At 30.8% G+C, this 11,067-nt stretch overlaps 1 protein-coding gene across 1 annotated transcript; it reads left to right on the plus strand.

Moving 5' to 3' along the window:
• Positions 1-878: 878 nt before the first annotated feature.
• On the plus strand, positions 879-4,557 carry HELRODRAFT_63652 (hypothetical protein; the record flags this gene model as incomplete). Its single annotated transcript, XM_009011462.1, has 9 exons — positions 879-1,060; positions 1,369-1,772; positions 1,889-1,958; positions 2,421-2,484; positions 2,962-3,066; positions 3,196-3,265; positions 3,413-3,573; positions 4,005-4,111; positions 4,233-4,557. 9 exons carry the CDS (start codon positions 879-881, stop codon positions 4,555-4,557), a joined length of 1,488 nt encoding a protein of 495 aa, XP_009009710.1.
• Positions 4,558-11,067: the final 6,510 nt, after the last annotated feature.

Below are 11,067 nucleotides of genomic sequence, written 5' to 3' on the forward strand. Positions count from 1 at the left end.
GACAGACAAGACATAAGAGAGAAAACGAGCTGAGCGAACAGAACATTCTTATTAGAAGCGGAGCATGTGTTAAGAAGCTAACTTTTGAGAGATTCATTTTCTACCAGAGATCTGAGTCTGACAGCCTGAGCTTAGAATCTGAGATCTGAGAATCAAGAACCCGATTTTGACTCAAAACTTTACTTAACAGAAACAAAACTAGTGTGACAAGCTTATTTTCGTTGAAACTAATTTTGCTTTTTTCATCTCTTTAAGAGCAGCAGAGAAAAGAGCTTAGAGCTCGAGAGCAACTTAGACCAGAACTGAATGAACTACTCCTTGGAACAAACATGGGACAAAAATAATTGTGAAATTATTTATTTCAAACAATCGTAAAATTATTCAATTAAAAATGTTGCAAATTATTTAATTAAAACAATTTTAATAAAATTCAGAACTTACTTTTATTCAGTACAAATAGAACAAAACGACAAACAAAACGAACCACCTCTAGCAAATATGGCCGTAAACGAACCGACTAACAGATTTTTGTTCATTATGAATTAGGAAGGGATGGATTGTTTGTTGTTGTTGAAAATTTTGTTGCTACTGCTAAAAGACTGTTTTAAATAAAATGAATAAACAAATTAAATATTATTTTGCAATTAATCAAAGTTACAAAATATATTTTACAGATATTTGTGCGATACACTTATATCTTACTTAAGTTTCAAGTTTTACCTTTCTCGCAATATCAATCTTATTTGGAAATGATAAAGTTTGATCAGATTTTTAAAGTGCTTATCTTATCTTATGTATTCTTATTAAACTAATAAATAAAAATAATTATAAATTTAATAAACTAAATGAAATTGGATTAAATTAATTAGTAAAGTGCGATGTCTTCGTTATTAAATTGGTTCAAGAATATAAACCACAGTGTGGATAAGGAGGAAATAAAGGAAATTTCAGGGCCCACAAATTTCAATCATGATATTCATGTTGGTTTCAATGCAAAAACTGGAGAGTTTGAAGGCATGCCGGACGATTGGCTCGGTTATCTCAAGGACGGAAACATCAGGTAACAATTTCAATTATTTAATGTACTAAACTGTAATAGTGTAATCTGTAAGACTTACAGATTACAGCAATGTAATTGTAAGAACAGCTGATGTGCTGATGATGCCCAGTTATTTTATTCCACAAAAACCAACTCAAATAATTCAGCCCCTGACATTAGCAAACATATATGACATGCATACACTTTAACCTTGCTTCTTCCTAGTACCAAATTTTTGAATTCATCATTTTAGTTATGAAGAACATGATTTGTAATATTAAAATTTAACTTGGATTTGTAACATATTTGTAAATACTTTTTAAATTTAGCTCTAATGATGTACAGAAAAACCCAATCGCTGTGATTGATGCTTTAAAAGCATTTGACCACAATGTCAAAAAACAACAAAACCACACACAGAAGTTTATGGGAAATGCTTCATCAGACAATTTGTTTCAATTAGATCAACCTCCAAGAGCTTTAGGTCATACAACCACAACCAACGAAATAAATAATGATGTTGCTAAATTGGAAATCAAAGATCCTAAACTGAGTGTTGTTGACCTAAAAAGAAATACAAAAAAAGATTCCAAAATCTTTCCAGCTGTAACTACAAAAGATATCAGTGAACCAAAAAAAATTAATGCTGATGCTGATAAAGGGTTTCCAACTCCTACTCTGCGAAACGAAAAACAGAAGAAGATGACTACTGATCAGTTTATTAAAGCATTAGGTTAGTTAATGTATTACACAGCAATTCAGATTGTTAAAGATTTGTAATAGTGGAAATATTTCAAGCATTATAGCAGGATTAAATGTATATAATTTTTCCAATTGTAAAATATTCAGTGCAGGGAAATGTCATAGCGTGGACTGATCCATCCACCAAGTACAACATGAAGGACAAAATAGGGACCGGGTAAGTTTCCTTTTTTCATTTCAACAGCTTATTCATCACTTTTCTATTGAAACAAAGTAACTATCAATTTACATGCTTCTTTATTTCTACTTTATTCAACGTTTATTTAGCCATCTGGCAAATGAACACATCATATGTTTAATGTTTTATTTATGGTCAAGACTCTCTTTCTATTTAAGCCACATCATTTTAAAACTGTTTGTTCTTTGTTGTTGTTTGGCTCAAGTCACTCAAGTCATTACAATGTTATTACTGATTCCATCCTCCTAGAACAAGATTTTTTGGCCTAATGTTTTTAAAACAATGGTTTCCAAATGAAGAGACATCATGTTATCGGCATTATGTTTATAACATTTCTTTTGTAAAACTATTTATGTCTTCATTTATTTTTTTATCCAATTTGAAAAATTTCCTCAATTTTATTAACTGATAAGATATTTGCATTTGAAAAATTTTGTCTAGTGCATCTGGTACTGTGTGTCTGGCTGTTAACAATGAGACTCAGGCTACTGTGGCAATCAAGAAGGTTTTTTCACATTATATCTTATGAACATATCATTTCTATATAAGTTTGTAAATGGTTAATTTTGATTTATCTATCTAATGATTCAACTATCTAATGATTTAACTATCTAATGTTTCTGAATCTTTGATTGATTGTTATGTATCATCATTATTGTCAGTATTATGAGACACTTGTTCAAAGCTATTGAGTTAGTTATTTATTTGATGTATAATGTGAGATGTTGAAATCATGCAAGAACTCTCTGGGTGTGCTTCTAATAAGTGAGCAGGTTTATGTGCAAAATTTACCAAACACATCTTTTAATCTATAAATTTAGAAATTGAATGGATAGAAATTAAAGACTACAAGCTGTTTGTTTTGTGCTAAAATGACATATCTTGATTAATCCATTTTGAAACAACAACACAATTTTTTGTGCACGCCTATTTTTTGTTTAAAAACACATGTTGTTTGCAAACATTGATTGTTATATTCCAGATGGAACTTGAGAAGCAGCAAAAGAAGGAGCTGATAGTTTCAGAAATTGAAGTGATGCGTCAGAATCGGCACCCAAACATTGTAAACTACATAGAAAGCTTCCTTGTTCCTCCCCCACCAACTTCATCATCTTCATCATCACCAAAAGAACCTCCTCCTCCACCACCATTTGCGTCATCATCTTCTTCATCTTCATCGTCTCCATCATCGACCAATCGTACGACACCATCCAAGTTCAGCAGCCAATCAAGTTCAACAAACTCCATACCTAGAGAACTTTGGATAGTGATGGAATATTTAGAAGGTATTTTTAATTGCTTCTTACTCAAATTTTGAAAGAATTTAAATTTATGCATTTATCTTCAGTTGATATTGAAGCTATAAATTATAATTGGTGAAAAACACCTCTCTCTCTCTCTCTCTCTCTCTCTCTCAAAATTGCATGCAACAGGTGGGGCACTCACAGATGTGTGTACAGAAACTCTGCTGAATGAAGAGCAGATATCGGGCATCGTGTGCAAAACTTTGGAGGCCCTGCAGTTCCTACACAGTCGCGACATCATACACAGAGATATCAAGAGTGATAATGTTCTGCTGGGTATGAAGGGAGAGGTCAGTGGATTCTGTTGGTTGTGTATGTCTGTTTGTCTGTGTATTTGTGTGTGTTTGTGTGTACGTGCAAGAATTTTTTTAGGATCCTCTAGCGGAGTAAATTTTGATGGTGCTGATCATATTTGTTGTTGATGTGTTTGTTACATGAGAATGTTCATATTTGCTCCATTCATGGTCATCTTGATGTCTGTTGCTAATTGTTAGTGTAGTGTTGCTTGCAGATCTGCCATGGCTGTTGTTTATTACTGCAAACAATCTTAATTATTATTTTGATTTACATTCCTGTGTTCTTGTGAAGTACATTTTTTATGTAATCATTAAGTAATTTTGGATATTTTCTATAATCAAATTTTCAATATTTTCCATAAATATATTGATAAATATTATCTCTAAATGATCTTTTAATATTTTCAACAAATAATTTTCACCAGGTGAAGCTGACTGATTTTGGTTTTTGTGCGGAAATGACATCAGACAGGCAGAACCGAAACACAATGGTGGGCACTCCCTATTGGATGGCTCCTGAGGTTGTTGTCAGGTAGGTTATTGCTAGTTAGTTGCTAGATGAGTTATTAGCTGGTTGCTGATGTTGTTTGTTTGTTGCGTTTCATCTCTTAAATTACAATACATTACGATATCATCATTAAACTCACTTTTAGGAAGCCATACACGCAGAAGGTTGACATCTGGAGTCTGGGCATAATGATGATTGAAATGATTGACGGTGAACCACCGTACATGAACGAAACTCCATTGAGGGCTCTCTACCTCATCGCATCAACCGGCAAACCAAAGTTACAAGAAAGCAGCAAGATGTCTGCCGACCTCTCTGACTTTCTTGACCACTGTTTGGACATTGATCCTGAGAAGAGGTGGTCGGCCAGTCAACTCCTCAAGCACCCATTCATTTCCAAATCTGCTTCTTATGATTTGTCCAGTCTGTCCAAGAACATTAAGGCGGCTAGAAAGGCAAAGAATTCGTGATTCTCTGTTTTGGTTTTTAATGAATGGGTGGTTTTTTGTTTTTTCCTCTTTGGGAATATTGTTTTCGTTCTTTGTTTATGTCTTCTTTTATATACTTTGTATCTCAGTTTGTTGTTTTGTTCTTAAATGGTTGCTAATTGTTAGTTTGTAGTTGCCTGCTTCGTTTTCAAGAAGAACTGCCTAACTTGAGCAGCATTCAATCATTTAATATATCTTTGAAATATATACTGTACTATTTGCCAAGGTACACATTTTTTCAATCACAAACTCGTTCTATCTATCATAATGCTTTATGTACTTGTGTGCATGTTTATTATCTAAATTATTTTTTAATTTTTCATATTTGTTTAAACTTTTCTTCACACAGATTTATGAATTAATAATAAACAAAGACAATTTTCATTCATTCATCATTGAATTTTACATTGTAAGAAGGAACTTAAAACGCAACAACATTGGGTAAGTGATGTTCAAAAATTGTACGAGACTGGCATACACGCACGCACGCATTCATACTCACTGACACTCATTCACACACACACGCATCATGCTTATTACAATCTAATCAAGTGAACAAAAAGTCGGCTTCCTTTGCGTTGTGAACAAAATTTTCAACACTACAAAATTTATTGGTTCTAATTTTATGATACTTATACAGTCGTTGTATCATTTATAGATTGGGAGAGTGACATACATGTATATGTTCAAGTGTGTATGTATATGCCCGTGTTTGTATGTGTATCTACGTTTTAAATTCACTCTACGCCTCAGTTTCATTTTTTAATGTTTCAACCTTTTTGTAGTACAACTTTTCTATTTGATAAATGTACACTTTCAGTTACGATATTTCATATCATTTAGTAATGAAGATTTTGATCTTATCATCATTTTCATCATCATTTTCGTTGATGTTCATTTAAATAATTACTTCCTATCAATGATGCTACCAAGACATACAAGTTAATAAAGTATATAATAATTTTTTAAATAAATTATAGAATATAATATAATTAACAAAGTAAACTAAGACTTTTATTGCCTTTTAAAAGAACAGAGAGTATAGAATAGAGAATTTTATTAATTTTATTTAATGTTACATCTATCTTTGAACAATAACAGAATTAATTGTTGGCTTAGATTGACTTAAATTAAATAAGTTAATTGACTCGATATACTAAAAGTGTGTATTTTATTTGCTGGCTATTTGAAGGCATTTTACATGGCAACACACGCCATCATCTTATATGCTTTTTGTCTACTGGTTTACCATATATAAATTATTTTATGTGATGATTTTTATATACGCATACACACACACACACACATATATATTGCATATTTTATATGGTTTTATATGTTCGTATATTTATAGAATACACACGCACGCGCACACACGCACACGCGCACATTTTTATTTTTCAGATAGATAAATGACTTATTAAACCAAAAATAAAATAAATCATTGTAATTAATTTGTTCAATTTTTCATATAGGAATATTTATATTGATATATGCATTCAGCTACGCAGCGTTGTAATATATTGTACTCTTAAGTAATGCATTTGCATGCGGTTTCTTACAATGTTTTTCTCATTTTAGAATAGCAGATGGTTTTACTTTATTTTGACATAGTTTAGCGTAATTAAGATTTGTATAATAAATAACCTACGGTTGTATTTCATATTGTAGCCAGTTGATTGCTACTGATGCATTTTAAACATATCTGTAATTTTCAGTGGCACCAATGAAAATCGAACCCAAGTACTTTCACTTAACTATATAATTGTAGCTATAATTAAAGCTGCTACTCTGTTACAACCATACACTTATATATACAGCCAACCACACCACACACACACACCACACACACACCACATACACACACACATACACAAACGAACACACACGTATGACATTATTATTAACGTTATACATTATGTTTAATCTCCGTGTATTTCTTCTTTGTTAATCTTGTAATTGTATAGAAAAAAAACTGTTTTTATATATTTTTTTAAACTATTTCACAATTAAATTTTAATTTTAAAAATTAGTTATTATTTTTTTTATTTAAAGGCTTATATTATTATTATTATCTTTTATTTTGTCTGTTGACAGCATATTTTAATGTTCTCAATTTGATGATGACGATGATAATTTTGCATGTCTTAGTTGTCTTAGTAGGCTCTCCTCCCAACAATCTTTCAAGATTTCAACATGATTCTTGCTCTATCTTTTTTTACAAATTTAAATTTCCTATATTCAAGTAACGGAATTAATACAATTTTAAAAGGAAGTTATTATTAATAACAATATCCATTATTGATGTTCAACGTTATAGATGTTGTTTTCTATATTTAATTTTATTTATTGATCGCCTTCCGTCAACTCACTCACTAACGCTTTTATATATATACGTGACTGTAAGCTTAAATCTTCAGCAATCCAGCAATGAATCTTTGAAACCATGTAAACCAGCCGTCTATACATACACTCTCACACACATTCACACACACACACACGCACACACACGCACACACACACAATCATACACACTACACACGGCATCATGTTCGTGTATTCCCACTTGCATTGTCTTATCTATCTCTTCTCTTCCATCTTCATCATCTTTTTTTCCTTCTCTTATTTCCTGTTTTATCTCTCCTGCCAATGTTTTTCCACTTTTTTCAAAATTTTATTCATGTTTGCCATCCAGTGTTTGGCGTATGCATAAGATGCTTAGGTACTTCTACTCCAAAAAATTTTGTTTCGAAATTTCTTTACTCTGTATTGCTGAACTAATATTTAAAAAAATTTTTCTTATATTGCTTCAGCCTTGAATTGAACGTAATTTTTTTCTACAATCTACATTATAACCACGTGTTATTCTGTGTGTCTACTTCTGTATATGGTGACTTTAATTTCAGCTTCTCACAATGACAGATGGACATTTATAAACAATTAATGGGCGATTTTGAATTTTAAGTTCAAATCATTCCTGCCCTTCTTGCAACTTTCAACGGCTAATGTGGTACAACTTCCTCTTTACAAATTTCGACACAATTTCTTCCAAAACTTTTGCGTCGTTTCGGTTTCAAAAAAGCATTTGATGTTCATTCCTGTTGATGTGTATATGACATTACACTTTGTCAATAAGCAATTTCAGAATTTGGTTTGATCGACTGATGTCTTAAGAGAACAAAACAACATGTACGTTTTTAGATATGTATCATACGCATGTATCCTACCATTATATCATTTTTTGTATCACTAGTTTTATTTTTAACTGTACATTTTCGCATCGCGTACATTTTATATTTGTGAGCTATGTTTGTGCTATATTTTTCAAAATAGAGTTTAAATTTGTATGTGCATTCTGTATGTATCTTATATTCTTTTCGATCTCTTTGCTGTATTATTCTTTTGAAAATCATGATTTATAATATTTATAAATTAAAATCTTTAACAAATCTTTAATAAATCATTCTAAAATTTACTGCCTAAATGTGCTAATAAATAAATAATTAATTAATTAATCAATTAGTTTAATCGCAAATATTATATTTCTAAATTATTAGTGTTATCCAGTTCTTAAGCAAATAAATAACTTATTGGACCTATGCATTCATTCCTATGTTAGTGTTTATTTCCAATCGACCTTCTATGTGGAGGGGCTATGTTTTTTAAAGTTAATTTGACCTTTTCTTTTTTTTTATTGTCTCAAAACAGTTTTTTTTATATTTTAATATGGAGGCTATTTTAACTAATTTGTATATCGATTCTTTTAATTCTTCTTAATAATTTATAAATATTTATTTCCATTTTAAAATTCAATATCAAAGTATATATTTAACAATTTATAAATTTGTTTCTATTAAAGTTAATAGTATGATTGAATGTATGTTATATTTTATGATGAAATGTGCTATATGATATGAATGATATCATGTATATGAAGGTAATTCTAAAATTAGAGATCCGTATAGATACATATGATATATTGATATTCTTATACATGGTATCAAACATGATTTTATGTTTAAATTCACTATTTAAGTTTTACATTGTTTATGTACTAGATATTTTTGGTGTACTGGTTAAGACTCCTGGCACTGGTGTTGCAGGGTCTGGATTTGAATGCCTAGCGATCCTCGTCTATAACGTGCAATGTGTGTGGATTCACAATAGAATGATGTGTTGATAGTATGCATTGTAAATGGTTCATTGAAGATTAAAAGTTTCGTATTTAATCTTTTTTAAAATCTATCATCGTCTTCCATAGTTTTACTTATAAACAATTACTTTATAAACATATCTTGTTTTTATCTTATGTTAGTACGATATATATTTTTTTGTAATAAAAATAATTTATCATAGATTTGATCGTTTGTTCTCATAAGTTTATTTTAACTGCCTTTATATATATAGTTATGTACATACATACAATGCATACACACACATTATATATACACTTAGACCCAATGGTTAGGATTACAGGGTAGAGTTTTGATAATTACAAATATTTATACATATGCAGGCAGACATAAATTCTAAACGTGTATATAAACAAACGACGCGTACAATACTGTAACTAGATATCAAAGAAAGACACAAAAATAGGTGCCACAATAATAGTATAGGTACTTTCATCTACCTTCAGGCATTCGGAAATTGCGTCAATATCTATCCAGCCAAACGCTCTAGACGTTTGGCGCTAAACAAATCAATATCTCTGATAAAAATAAAAATAATAATATTAACAATTAGATGAAAAGATGGAAATAAATGTGTTTTGATAAAAGGGGAGACATATTGATAGACAGAGAAACAACTTCGAAACACGAATCAGTATGCAGTGACGGCAATTAAAAGTTTCATTCAAGTTTCAACCTAGCAGGTTATATCCAATTCATTTACTATCCCATTCAATTATAATCCAAATACTCACACAACCTTCCGATGTTTAAGATCCACCTACATTATTAAAATAAACCAAACGTCTAAATGGATGCAGTCAGTTCACAATATTGCTAACGTAAAAAGATGTAGATTAGATGAAAACCAAGCTGCATTTATAGACAACATGTAACATTTAAAGAGGTAACAAGTGTAAGGACGAACAAACAAAGATACGCACACATCAACACAAACAAACAAACATAACTGCCCAGTCTTCTTCATCGTACAAACATACAAAAAGCAAACAAAAAGACACACAACATCAGATTAAATAGCTAACCACGCAGTTTGGACTGTCCACTGTCTTCTTCTTTATCATCACCGTCTGAGATTTAGAAAATGTCAAAAACTTTTCATGTTTCACTGCTGATGACTGCAATCTTCCAATGGTTTTGAAAAGTTCTTTAAAAAAAAAACTAAACAAATTTTCAAGTAATACTGAACATAAAAATAAAAGTTGAAATAATAATAATTATTATAATTATTATAATTATACATACACACATACATACATACACACACATACAAACACATAACATACATAAACACATACAATAGAACTATGAATACAATCATCGCAGATTCGATTGATTAAACATGCATGCATCTCCAGTATCACAGGTATGGTGATAAACAATGTTTGTGCCATCGTCACGTGCTTTCATCCACTTAACTACAAAACATCCATCTTTCATTCGTCTCCATTTATCCATCAATCCATCTCACTGTGATTCGTTTATTCAAATTCATCCAATCGATAACTTGATTAAATTTTTGGTCATTCATTCAATGTTTCATTAATTCATTCATTCGTTCCGTCAAACGTTCATTCATTCATTTATTTGATGTTTGATTGATTGTTAAATAAATTTATTCATTTTGTTATCAACGCATTTGTACATTCGATCGTTCATTATTTTTTTTGTTCATAGTCCTATTTATTCGTTCGTTCGTTCGTTCGTTCGTTCGTTCATTCGTTCATTTAATCATTCATTCATTTTTTTAGTTAGTCATTCAGATGATCGATCATCAATCAGTCATTTTATTTGATTTTTTTCGGTTCACAATTCATTATTTACTTTTTAGCCCTCTCTTACTTTCTCTTCTCTCTCTCAAACTTTTTCTTCTTTAGAGTCATTTCCCTTAATTTTCATTCATTGGCTCATTTTTTCATTCTTTTTGTTTGTTTCCACGACAATTCCTTCATTCCCTCTCTTTCTTTTCCAAATTTGTCACTTTCTTTTTTTTTTCTCTCCTTCACTATCTCTTTCTCACTATCTTTTATTCCAGCCAGCCAACCTATCCTTTTAATCCTTCCCCATTTTTCAGTGCTGAAATTTTATTTTTTTTTTAAATTTACAAATGTTTACAGGCTTAAATAAATAAATTTATACACACACGTAGACACACAAACACAGACACCCCGACACACACACAAACCCACACACACAAACCCACACACACAAACCCCCCCCCCCCCACACACACACACACATATATAGAGTGCATATATATATATATATGTACATATAGTGGATATGCATTTAACATTTT

This window comes from Helobdella robusta (genome assembly GCF_000326865.2).
Source record: "Helobdella robusta unplaced genomic scaffold HELROscaffold_1, whole genome shotgun sequence".
NCBI lineage: Eukaryota > Metazoa > Annelida > Clitellata > Rhynchobdellida > Glossiphoniidae > Helobdella > Helobdella robusta.